Raw genomic sequence first — 13,165 nt, forward strand, 5'->3', positions numbered from 1 at the left:
GGTTTTCTCTTATTTCAGGAAAACATTGTTAATGAAATAATTGGATTATTAAAATAAGCGTAAAAAGTTTTCAACCAATTATTATTGTTAACCACATTATTTATACATTAATGAGGTTGTTAACTCTATTCAGAACATTTTTTTTTTAACACTGACTTAGCGCACTCTGCTTATGCATTTGATAACTAATTCACGTTCCAATTAAGCTTCAGCATTATGCGGCATTTTGCGGCACTGAGTCGCAAAATGCTCTGTAATTGGAAAACGCACAATAACACCTCGCGATCAGGCAGATCTGTGGCCGAGAAGCTAAACAGCAAGGGTGTGAGAGAGTGTATATTCTTCCCTTCCCTAAAAAGGTACTTTATTTACTTGAACTAGGACTATTGGGCTACGTCCCGAGAGACGATTATCCGGAAATACCCTCATGGTATTCATTGGCAAGTTGGAGCGGTCGGCGGGACCCTCGTCACCTCTTGTCTTTGCTTGAACACCATGTCAGACAGCTCAGCCCATGATACCCTCATGCCAGTTTCTACCTCCAGATCACACTTGCCTCTTTTGACAGTCGGACAGTCAACAAATAAATGATACAGCCACAAAGCGATAAAGGTATTTACGGCCCTACATCTGTGTGGACACATACTTTGTTCATCGATATACTTGTATCATTAGATATCATAGATCTGTATTTAATCCTAAATAAAAAAAAATCGAATGTTACCTAATGTTATATCATATATGCTATAGAAAATCGAGCCTATAATAGTAGAGTGTGCCTATAACGAAGTGCTATAGCGCAAGCTAAAGGTATAAATGGCATATAGTTTTATGATGATTTTTTTACAGTTTTAATAAATGATAACGTTCTTAGATAATCGCTTAGTTTTAGAAGAAAATAACTTTAAAAGAATTACTCAATATTAACTCTAGATAGCCACTTTCAGATTAGATTATGCCCTCCAGTATACGTCTCTATTTAGAAATCCAGCAAAATACTTGTTTTCAGTTAGAAGACCAACGGAACAATCACTTACAATATCAATATACAATTAGCGAACATATAAGCGTTTGAGAGATTTATAAAAGTTTAGGTGGGTACGTTCTGCTTAGAAACCAAAAATTAGACACCAAGATTGGTATCGTTCCGAAATTGTTCTTACGTGTGACTTTCGGGCCTTCACTCGACGTGTCTTGACTTTGTCTTAGTATTTCGTAGAACACATGTCGTTAATAAAATAGATAAAAGCCTTATATGGTTTTAATATCTTTTTGTAAACTAGACACGTATTCTAACGCAAGGATACAATAGGAAAATACATTCAAAGAAATTTCAAGGTCTCCGAGCAGTTGTGTAGTAACTAAAGTCCCCGGTACGTGGTTAGGAGTGCAAAAGTTGTTTCTAGGTTTTCTACTACATGCGCGAACCTCATCCATATCATTTATGTTAGGTATATATATTATAGGTACCTACCAAAAATATTGCTAAAAACGTCGAATCGAATGCTGTTTTAAAAACAATCGGTCTAGATAGTCAACATTAACTATTTCCCAGTTAAGACAAATATCTATATATATATATATAATGAAAATGGTCTTCGTTTGAGGCTCAATCACGCCTAAACCACTGATCGTATCGACATGAAACTACCACTATTCGATGCGAAATTTTTGATCATATTGATAAGATCACATTAAGATGTTTTTAAGTTATCTAATTGCGTAATAACATTAGTCAGAAGATCCCTTAAGAATAGTCTAAATAAATTAATCGACATGGTACCTATTACATAAATCTCGCAAATTTTTACGGTAGATAAAATTTGCCGATGTTTTTTTTTTCAAGTTATATTTTTGATAGTCATAATATTTTCGCCAACTGATAAATTTAATGTAATATATTCCAGTAGTGTTTACTTTGGACTGAAATTGTTTAGAAAGTATACAGAAATACTGCTGTCTCTTTTACATATATTTACTTACTAGCCGTTTCGCGCCCGCTTTGCTGGACGAATTAAAATTATATTTATGTTTCATTATTTTATTTTTTTTCATATTTTTATTATTCTTCTTTTTAACTTCCCGCTAAGAAAATTGAAATATTTCGAAAATCGAGTTTTTAACAGATGTTGACGTTTTGCGGTTCTAGGAAGCCTCTTTTGTTTTTATTAGCGGGAAAAATTTTCATAAAGTAAAACAGAAATAAAAAAATGAAGGAACGTTGGAATTAAAAAAATAAATAGCCATAAACCATCTAGGAAAAATTTCGCATCGAATGGTGGTAGTTTCATGTCGATACGATCAGTGGTTTAAGCGTGAAAGAGCCTCAAACGAACACCATTTTCTTTTTATATATATAGATAGAAGATAATATTGACTAGGCAGTAAAACACATGAAGAGCACAGCCCTGCGATTCTGTAACTCACTTTTCGAACTCACACAGCGGTTTTTGCATCGGCGGTCGCTCTGAAATCAGTCGTGAAGCAGTAATTTTATGATTTGGCATTCTAATAAACAATAAACTACAAGCTCCCACCTTTTCAGAATGCCAAATCATAAAATGACTGCTTCACGACTGATTTGAGAGCGACCGCCGATGCGAAAACCGCTGTGTGAGTTCGAAAAGTGAGTTACAGAATCGCAGGGCTGTTGGCTTTAAGGTCCAATCCTGGGGTCGTTCGAATTTCGGCTGTTCTGCGCTGGAATTTTCTTTCTATGTTCACAATCAACATTTGATTCTACGGTGAAGGCAAACATCGTGAGAAAACCGGCATGTCTCAAACCCAAAAATCGATGACTCGTGTCAGATACAAAGGCTGATCACCTACTTGTCTATAAAATAAAAATGATCTAAGAAACGGATAAAATCAAGAGTTTTGGAGTTGTAATGCCACTTGATTATTGTGTAGATAGTAAAACCCATATAACTTATTAATCATTTATTCATTCTTGGTCGTACACGTAAATTATATCCTTTAGCGAACTTTACTGATATAGCAACATGCAGATCCAGATCCTCAAGCTTTCCCTCCGCAGATAGTTCGACATGTCTCAAAACTCGGATTACTATTGTTTTTATGAGTGTTGTTGCGTAGACTCGTCCTGAAAAGGTTTCTATTAAAGTTTTTTTTTTTGGTATACATTCGAGCTGTTCCAGATAGAATATTCTAGAAAAACACTCAAGATTTCGAAAGTGCCCGACATTGCAATAAAAATAATCGCAACTTTCGTTTGTATCTGTTTCCGCGATAAACAATTGTTTACTTTTAGGGAAATTTAGTTAATTTGAATAAGTGCGTGGTCAAGTAAAAGGCTAGGAACGTTCCTACATCATGTTTTAAATCTAGTTACTTAACTGTTTTAACTCGTGTTAAAAAATATCGGAATAAACAAATTTAAGATTGTCCTAAAATATATGGAACTAGCAAATACTTTGTTATTAGTAAAATACTAGTTTAAATTAATAAAATGTAGAGATTGGAATTATTAAAACGCGAATATTATGTTATTGCAGTATCAGTCATCAGAGCGTTGTGTATGTGAAGAAGATAAGATATATACCATTAAAAATCTTACAAAATGCTGAGACATATTCTTATCGTTGACATTAAGTAAAACAATAGTTCAGTAATAAACCATAATACAGAGGAAATTAAACAGTAACATTACCTAGACAATCCATAGCGCCCAAACTAAACGGTATAAAAGCATTTGGATCTCTATTTTTCTGGTTTTCGGGAAGAAATCGCTCCGGCTTTATCTTCAACGGTTCATCCCAAAATCGGGAATCCCTGTGGACTTCGTGTATTGGAATTGCCACAACTGTACCAGATGGGAGAGTGAATTTACCTGCAAAATAACAGGTTTATTAATGTTTCTTTAAGGCTATACAGAGTTGATTCGTATGTAAAAAATGTTTGGGATTACTTATATTTTTAGAGATTAAATGGTTTGTGTTCTTGTGAACACTAGTTTTAATAATATTTAATACGGTTGTAAATACATGCGGTAACTGTAGTCTATAAATTTGGAGTTCTGTTCCATATTATTTTATTCATAATGTTGTTGCAATATTATTTTATTCATATGTTGCAAGAACCAGCCAAGATTTAGTTTCTTAGGAATGAAATAATTGATAAACTATGTCCCTTATTAATCGTATTCAGTACTAGTAGTATCCAATTATAATTATGTAACAACAAGAAGAAAAAAAACTTACCATTACTAATAGTGACATCTTCCTCAACAGTTCTTTGAATCAGCGCCGCGATAGACAAGTAACGCAAAACCTCTTTATACACCATATCAAGATTTTCTAATCTTCTTATTTGGTCATCCGAAACGGAATCATCGTCTATAACTTGGACAATTTCCTCGTAAACTTTTGACTGAAATAGGTGAGAATTCGGTTACTATTGTGATTTATACAAGACACTGTATCAACTAGTATTATTCTAAATTCTAAGTAATTGAGTTCTATTAAAAGTGCTATGAATATTTGCACTGGCGATCAAACCACACATTAATTTAATATAAAAAATATACCTAGTAGACCAGTCATTATAGACATTCGAAATCGAAAATTTGATAATAATTACAAAAGTTTTCAAACTTCGGTCAAGTGAATGGTACATTGGGACGACAATAAATCTCATTTTGCAACCTTGTCCGCAGTCCGGAACATTGTTAAAATTGCAATTAAATTAATTTTTGCTGTATGGTCGTGAAAAAAATTCCAAAAGTTCTGCAAACTTGGGGAAGTTTTCGATATAATATTTCATATCACGTATAAAATTTGCAACCAACCTAAGTGTACGGAACATTTTTTGTTATTTATTTTATTTTCGATATATCTGTCAAATTTGCAGAACTTTTGGAACGTTTTCCTTCAGTTTAATAAAGAAAAACATTAATTTTTAATAACAAAAAATGTTCCGTACACTTAGGTTGGTTGCAAATTTTATACGTGATATGAAATATTATATCGAAAACTTCCCCAAGTTTGCAGAACTTTTGGAATTTTTTTCACGACCAAAACTTATTTTTAACAATGTTCCGGACCGCAGAGCAGGTTGCAAAATTTTATAGTTTGTTTTAATACCACTCCCGACCTTACATCAAAATTTGAAAACTTTTGGAATTATAATGAATTAATTGTCTTGACTGACTGGACTATAGCTACTTTTCTCAGTAGTAGCTAAACTTCTATTAAATATAGAGCTTTTTTATTGTAAATTGGACTTTAAAATAACTATTTTTATAATAACAAACTAAATGTTCACTGCCACGCTTCGCTGTTACACATTGTGATTGAATGTTTGAGAAATGAGAAACAAAACAAAGAACAACATTTCGTATAAGTTTAATTCAGCAATACTTGTGGAAAAAAACAAAAAAATACATTCCATAATGCGGATTATATATCATGCTCGTCGTGCAGAACTTTTTGAGTTTTTGAAGCGTACACAAACCAACATAACATTTGTATATAAATACGAAATTCTTAGCCTGGCTACAATATTATACATAACACACACACACACACAATTGACCTACAGTCGGAAGGTAGGAGAATATTAATAATTTTTAAAAAAGCAGAGTAAGTGAAGAAATGTAAGGCCCGATACTATCCAATATTTTTATCATAAGATCAACCAATAATTAGGTAATTTTTTTAACAGATCTTACCTGCCACTCCGGTAAATGAGCCAAAAATAGCAACACACCAGATGCAATTTTTGCTGATGCTTCTTGACTCTAAAAAGTAAAAATTTAAATCACACAAATGAACTATTTCCACAAAAAAGTGAAATGAAAAAGTTGATGTTCAGCTTATTTAAATTTTTGTCGTGTCAACAAGCAATAAAGTTTAATATTATAACATATTATTTAAATTATCCAGTTCCAAAACAGGCTCGTAACTCAGTAATAACATAATTAATTCAAAACACGGATATTTTTGTAATCGCTTTATTTTATGTTATTACACTTTAAAAAATTGTATGTGCTCATTTTTTGTTCTATAATTTTATCACTATTCTCTGATATATTCGTAAGAAATACGCAATATATACCTATATTACACAGTGTAATTACGTGGAAGCAATATACATTTTAATACATAATTATATAGCTTAGTGTTATTTTCTAAGCGTACGGAGGCATTCTTAAAACTCCCAAGGCACAAATTATTATGTCAACCATTATCAATTATACTTACCGCCTCTGTTATCGTTTATTTATTAATACATACTTAATTTGTTTCTACCAAGACCGCCGTTGAACTTATCTTACATTTGGCGACACCAGTCCATGCGATGGTGTTTGTGGTCGTCGGTTAAAGTATGGGGAATCCATCTGGTACAAAGCTTCCTGACGCCTAAATGTTCGTGTAATATTTTTTATGAACTTGACTCATGCGAATGCCTATGCTTGCCCATATCTGCTGATAGGTCACTCTCTTATCTTCCTCTATTATGCGTCGCACAGCACTGATGTTATCTTCAGTAGTCGCTGTTAAAGGACGTCCATCACGCGGATCATCATTGAGATTGCTACGTCCACGCTTCAACTCGTGAAACCAATTGTAAATAGTGGCACGAGATGGGGCTTCATTAAGAAATGCTAATCGCAGAATATCATAGCTTTGTTGATGAGTAAGCCCAGAACGAAAGTCATAATAAATCATTGAACAAAAATTTTCTCGCGTTAGGTTCATTTTCACGTGTAACAACAGTTTTAGATTTGCCGCCAATTCACAAAAACAAATGACAAATGAATGTAATATCCTACATTGGGTTACCAAAGAGTTCTAAAATTTAAATTCAAGAAAGTATTCATTAGCAATGTTTTGAACTGGCCAATTCTAAACATTTTCAGTGTAACCCACGTATATCTTTTTATCAGTGCCCAAGAATATAAAGTAATGCTCTATCGCTTTACCCACAAGAGATATTTTGTTGGTAAAATCTTTCAGACCAAACTACACGTTACTTGCTTGTACTTAAAGCACAAACATTACGATAGTTTCTGAAATCCGTATCGACTTCATGGCACAAACTTTAAGGTTCGCCAAGAATTCATACGTCAATACTATAATGTGTTTTTGGAAGCTCGAAAGTAAGCTCTTTCTATATAATTTGTATAGTTAACTACATATTTTAAATTTAATGTTTAGATTAATACGCTGGCAGAGTCATTCTTAAGCTTTCGTTACAAAAATGGAACGTTACTTTGCTATTACGATAGAGAGCTATTTTATTTAACGTTACACCTAAAAACTAAAGAACTGTAATTGTCTTTGGTAATCCTAAGGCGTCAGATATGTTAACATTATAGTAGCTCTTTAATTGTATGCTATCAAGTATTCTATTGTACTATATATATTCGAAAGCATACGTCATTAATGATTATACTTTTTTCAAGGATTTTTCAGGTTTTCTCTTATTTTTTAGTTACTTCATTGCCAAATACTATATCTTATAATATAGGGCACTATTGGTGTAAGACTTTGTAATACTGCAAGTGTCCTATATATAACAGATTAAGTCCAATAGCTGTCACTATTTTGGCGCCCCAAATCAATCGAAGTGTCAACTGTCAAAACATTAGCGTAATTTTATTTATAACGCTCTTTATGAGGTTTTCGTTTTTAAGTTTTTGTTAAGTTTTAATTTAAACTTGCGTTTTTTTATTTTTTCTGTTTCCCTTTTCTTGCTATGTAGTTTGAAATTTTTATGTTATACATGGATGTGTATGTGTGTAAAATTTGTAACGTCATATTTTTTTGTGTTTTTTATGCATGCATGTTTTTAGAACTATAATAAATAAATATCTAGAAACCTATACTTGACCTACTAATCTTAATACACAAGTCCCTAAATCCTCTCTGATCTATATATGTACTATATATTGCAAAGTTAATAGTAATAATAATAGTTAACTAACTTACCGTAGTAAATAAAGCGAATGACTCCAGTTTAATCTCATTTTCCGATAAACCATTTAATATAAATCTGTCGACAACGCCCATACCATAATTTTCCTCTTTGCCTAGCGATTTTCTTCGTTTTTCAATTATATCGGTAATCAATCCATCGACAATTCTTTGATAATACAGCTGTTTTCTATAATTTCCACTTAACCAATATATTAAAGGTATTTGCAGCCACCAACGAGTCATTTTTGTAAAAACAAGTGAGTATATGCTGGAAACATATTTTTTATTTAAATAAAAAATAAAACTGTATCTCAATTTACAGCGATATTATAGGCCCGCTTTCTAGAACGTCAATCATATTTAAATCAAGTTTCAAGAGCTGTCAAACCAATTGTTTATATGAAGTTTGTCATATTTGCAAGCGCTCAAGACGAGATTATGACTGAGATACAATTTAGAATATGAACTTTATTAAAAAGTGACAGATTAACTACAAAATACATCTTTTCTTGAAGGCCCCTGTGTTGTTCAAGTCTTATTATATTATAAAGTTGTTTTTATAAAATAATTATATCATTAACTTACTTTTGCGTCTCATGTATAACTTCGTCTAGATGTTTCAGTTCCACGATCTCTTCCTTTGACAACCCCATCAATGTACCTTTAAGAAATAATTTTATGAAACGCACTAAATCCGTAAAGAATGTTTCGTCGCATTTATTTATATTGCGCACACGAGAGTAATACTTACGGCACACAGCTCGCGTAGTACATTGTAATACATCATAATACACGTTAAAAATATTATTATCTCGACGTCTCAAGACATTTCTGAGAGCCTCAGCCTCCTCATTAAAAACTTCACTAAATGTCTCTATTGATTTTTTGTTATACGACGGATTAGCGATTTTTCTATAAACGCGCCATTTGGGTCCTTAAAGAAAATACTAAATTTAAAGAAACAGATATAACAGCTACTCAATCGATTATTTATTTGTAAAGCTTTCTAATAAATGAATCATAATCTGTATCTTTGGGCACATTTAGTTTAGCGGAATACAATTCAGCAATTCTGCCAAAGGGTATACCTAAATTTCATGTAAGCGGTGACCGTCAGAGTCGAGATTTAGCGTGAACTGAACCCATAGAAAACTTTAGAAACGTTTTAATTTAACGCTTTTAGATTATCTTCTAAAATTAATTTTTAATTAATGACATTATACTATAGTATTAACGAGTGTGGATTTGAATGTGTAATCTTTCAACTGTTTTTATTCATTCATATGTTTTCACATTTTTCTAAAGTAACTTGTAATAGAATAATAAAAAAAATATGATTTCTATAAATATCACCTCCAGTTAAAATTCCCTTTCCAATAAATGGCGTCATGTAATCATATGCTGGACCTTTTTGGTTAATTTTATTACTCGTCAGTAGGCACTGGAAAAAATAAATGTAATTAAATTGGTGTCGATAATATGACAGGAAGTTTAAGAACACAGGAAACAGGTAACACAACACGTAAGCGGAAATTAAGATCTGGATAAGTGTTATTATCTGCATATTGTAACCGGAATTTAGTCCGAGAGTTTATGTGCGTTTTCCAATTACAGAGCATAATGCGACTCAGTGCCACACAATGCCGCATAATGCTGAAGCTTAATTGGAACGTGAATTAGTTTTCAAATGCATCAGCAGAGTGCGCTAAGTCAGTGTTGAAAAAAAAATGTTCTAAATAGAGTTAGCAACCTCATTAATGTATAAATAATGTGGCTAACAATAATAATTGGTTGAAAACTTTTTACGCTTATTTTAATAATCAAATTATTTCATTAACATTTTTTTACTGAAATAAGAGAAAACCTTTAAAGAATATAAGGTTCTAACAAGCTAAATTAACAGTAAAATATATATATATAGTTTCATGTAAGAATTTTACATCATTTACGTTTTGAGTAATTTTTTTTAAATGATTTCTAAAAAAAAATTATATACTTTTTCAAAACCATTGCAATGTTTACAAGAGTATAATCCTGTATTGTAAGTGTATTCATATTTTACATGTACAATATAAAAAAAGTAACTATTTATACTTTCATCCATACTTATATTTATTTTTTTTAGCAGTTTGAAATAACTTTAATTATTTTCAAAATCTACGACGAAACAAATTTTTCAACAATAAATAATATTTACTAACGAAATTTCGATAAATGCCAACTTAAAGAAAAACACTGGTCAATTTTCTGTCACTGTGTTGGTATTTATTGCGAGAAGCACGCGAGAGCATTAGTTTTGAGAGTGCTCAATTGTGCGAAGCGTTGTTGTAGTTGAAACATTCAACGTTGAGCATTATGCCGCATAATGCGCTCTAGTTTGTACACAGTCTGGTTTCACAGACGTCCTCAGGGATGAAAATGACATATCTTGCTTCAGCAGGTTAATACAGCTTTTATATATTGTGTCATCGTAATTCAGTTCTATACATTGTTATTTAGTACATATTTAAAAAGAGCCCACACAGGACTTTTTGAGGAGTCAGAAGTGATACAACCGAATTTGGAATGGCTGATGTCCGGTATAGATACCTACTTCTTTTATAGTCCACTGTAGTACGGATCGGGTCGTCACCATCCAAAAAAGCAGAGAACAAATTGAATCTTCGAAATTCCAGTAAAATTTTTAAACAATAAAACCTAAGGTTTTATATACATATACCTACATATTATATATTAAATTTTATATTACCCGTATATCAGTTGGATCCTTAATGACTATAACAAGGTCCGGTCCAAGCCAGAATCTAATGTAGTCACCGTATTGTTCTAGTAATGCTGCAATTTTCTTTAATTGTTCTGAAAGTTGTTGCAGAAGTTAACAATACCTGAATTTTAAATTTATCCTAGGTAAAATAAAATAAAAAATAATATTTAATGCCAAGCGTTACTGTGCTTAAGGTTTTTGTTATATTACATAGTAGTAAACTATTTAAGGGAAACGGTAGGAAAACACCAGTCATGGTGACAACCATGCTTTTTTGGTGGTTATGCCATTAAATTTTAGCTTATGTGAAACGTTGGTACTTTCAACACGGCGCCATCTGTTAGAATTGTGACTATCAAATAAAAAACTAATATTTTGCAATAAAATAATATTGCGGGTATAAATTGAGATGTAAGCTATCCTATCTTTTAAGTTGGATCAAACTACACACGGTGTGCAAATTTGATTGATATCGGTTCGGTAGTTTAGGAGTCCATAGCGGACAAACAACGTGACACGTAATTTATATATATTAAGATTAAAATATTTAATAACATCATGAAGACCAACTAAAACCAAATAACCTAATATTCTTCTTATGCCGTAGCTGAATAACGAAGTATAAAGGCATGTGATGAGGATTAAGTGAGAATGTCGTTTTAATGTGATTGGTCAAGACTGCTAGGCCAATCACAGACACGCGAAACAACAAAATACTATTAAGCGACACGTTTATGACATTTGTGTTCAAACATTCTTCCTTTTACATTCTTGCCTACTAGACCTACCTTCAGGCTTCGTCATAAACATTAAAGCATTTCCTAATATTGGTAAAGCCGTTGGACCCGGAAGTTGCGCTGCCAACATTAACACGCGCTTGTTCCGCCATCTCCATAGCATCCAATACACAATTATTAGCACTACAGATAAAATACACCCCTTAAATAAATCCATATTCTGTAATAAAGAACAAATTAAAACGTGACTGCGTTATAATTACATAATTGTAATTGGTGTTAAAGGTATCTAAATAATAACATATTATAAAATCATAACATACTATACATTTACATAAATGAACGATATATTTTTTTTCAATTAATTACATGTTTTATAAAATAGCTTTTCAAATTGTAGGCACTGAAGGAATGATTCTTTGTTTATTATCCTTGCGTTTATTATGTATATATAAAATTATACATTTCAAAGTATTGATATCATAGAGATATAGACGTCTTCAACATAAGCAAATTTAAACTGACGAGTCGTGAAACAAATGCAATTATAAATTACAAGTTCTATTTGTTTTCGCGAAACAATTTATCAAGTATATCTTAGTTAATTAGCGCGAATGCATTAAATATTACAATTACAACCAAAACCCTTAAAACATAGGTATTTCAAATATATAGGTAGATTATATTTTTATTTATGTTTCTTTATTTCTAATAGTTTTAAACTCATTTTACGTCTTTTTTACTTATAAAAAGCTACTATTAGTGTAGTAATATTTCCTATATATATATTACCCTAACTCACATATATTTTCTATTAATTTTAATGGTAGCAATAACAAACGTTTGTGATTGGTTTGTTAAATGTTTTCAGTAGTCATAATTTTTACTAAAGTTTCTATTTTAAAAAACAAATGTGAAATGTTTAATAATAATAATTTAAACGTTTCATAAGAAAATATTACGTCACACTAAAAAGGACTTTTTTCTGTTTAAACATTACCAATGGATGAAATTAACATTTAAAAATGCATTGCGCTTCGTTTATATAGCTAATGACGCCATAATTTAATTATTTAGAGACACATACTTTATTTTTAATATAATAAATATATACAAATATATACTTAACTATTTAGTTGTTAAATTCACTTTTTACACAGAAAAAATATAAAATTTAAAAGACGTAACTTCGCGTGTGTACAATGCGAGGTAAAATCATTCACTTAATGTGAACACTGACTGTAGTAGACAAACGTTTGGCGTAATAGTCAAAGCTATAGTATAATTACCTTATGAAATACCAAAGTAAATAATAAAACATTTAGCGTTAAATTAAGATTGGACCCACTCACGCGTATGAGGTTTTTCAGAAAGGAAAACTCTACTTTTGTGTTTTTCATACATACAATTTAATGGCTTGATATATTTTATAATATACATGTTTAATCATGACTTTGGAATTTCCGTTTTAATCAAGAAAAACTATTTCATATGTTACTCTGTTACATGCACTAAAGCCGACAAAAAAATATTAAACTAGTTATTTTAAATATATCAAAATAATATAGGTAGGTACTACTTTTACATGCAGTTTAACGAGGCGATAGGATTACTACCGCATTCAGCGCAGATATAAGCTAGCGTCCGTGCTGTTTCATAGATCTTGTTTATGTTTAGGACAGAAATTTAATCAGGGTAGTCGTTTACGGCATCCACTTTATTGG

General features: G+C 31.5%; 1 protein-coding gene across 2 annotated transcripts; it reads right to left on the reverse strand.

Moving 5' to 3' along the window:
* Positions 1 to 2,925: 2,925 nt before the first annotated feature.
* LOC125061362 (cytochrome P450 4C1-like) lies at positions 2,926 to 12,819 on the reverse strand. Of its 2 annotated transcripts, XM_047666765.1 has the most exons (11): positions 12,571 to 12,819; positions 11,493 to 11,661; positions 10,690 to 10,796; positions 9,294 to 9,381; positions 8,692 to 8,874; positions 8,526 to 8,601; positions 7,953 to 8,208; positions 5,690 to 5,758; positions 4,221 to 4,389; positions 3,671 to 3,850; positions 2,926 to 3,103 (listed from the first exon to the last, which is right to left on the reverse strand). In XM_047666765.1, the coding sequence occupies exons 2-11, from the start codon at positions 11,656 to 11,658 to the stop codon at positions 2,937 to 2,939; spliced, it is 1,461 nt and encodes a 486-aa protein (XP_047522721.1). In that variant the 5' UTR covers positions 11,659 to 11,661; positions 12,571 to 12,819; the 3' UTR covers positions 2,926 to 2,936. The 2 variants fall into 2 exon arrangements, with proteins under 2 accessions (XP_047522721.1, XP_047522731.1); XM_047666775.1 differs by lacking the exon at positions 12,571 to 12,819 and having other exon boundaries at positions 11,493 to 11,749.
* Between the last annotated feature and the right edge of the window lie 346 nt (positions 12,820 to 13,165).

This window comes from Pieris napi, chromosome 2, assembly GCF_905475465.1.
Source record: "Pieris napi chromosome 2, ilPieNapi1.2, whole genome shotgun sequence".
NCBI lineage: Eukaryota > Metazoa > Arthropoda > Insecta > Lepidoptera > Pieridae > Pieris > Pieris napi.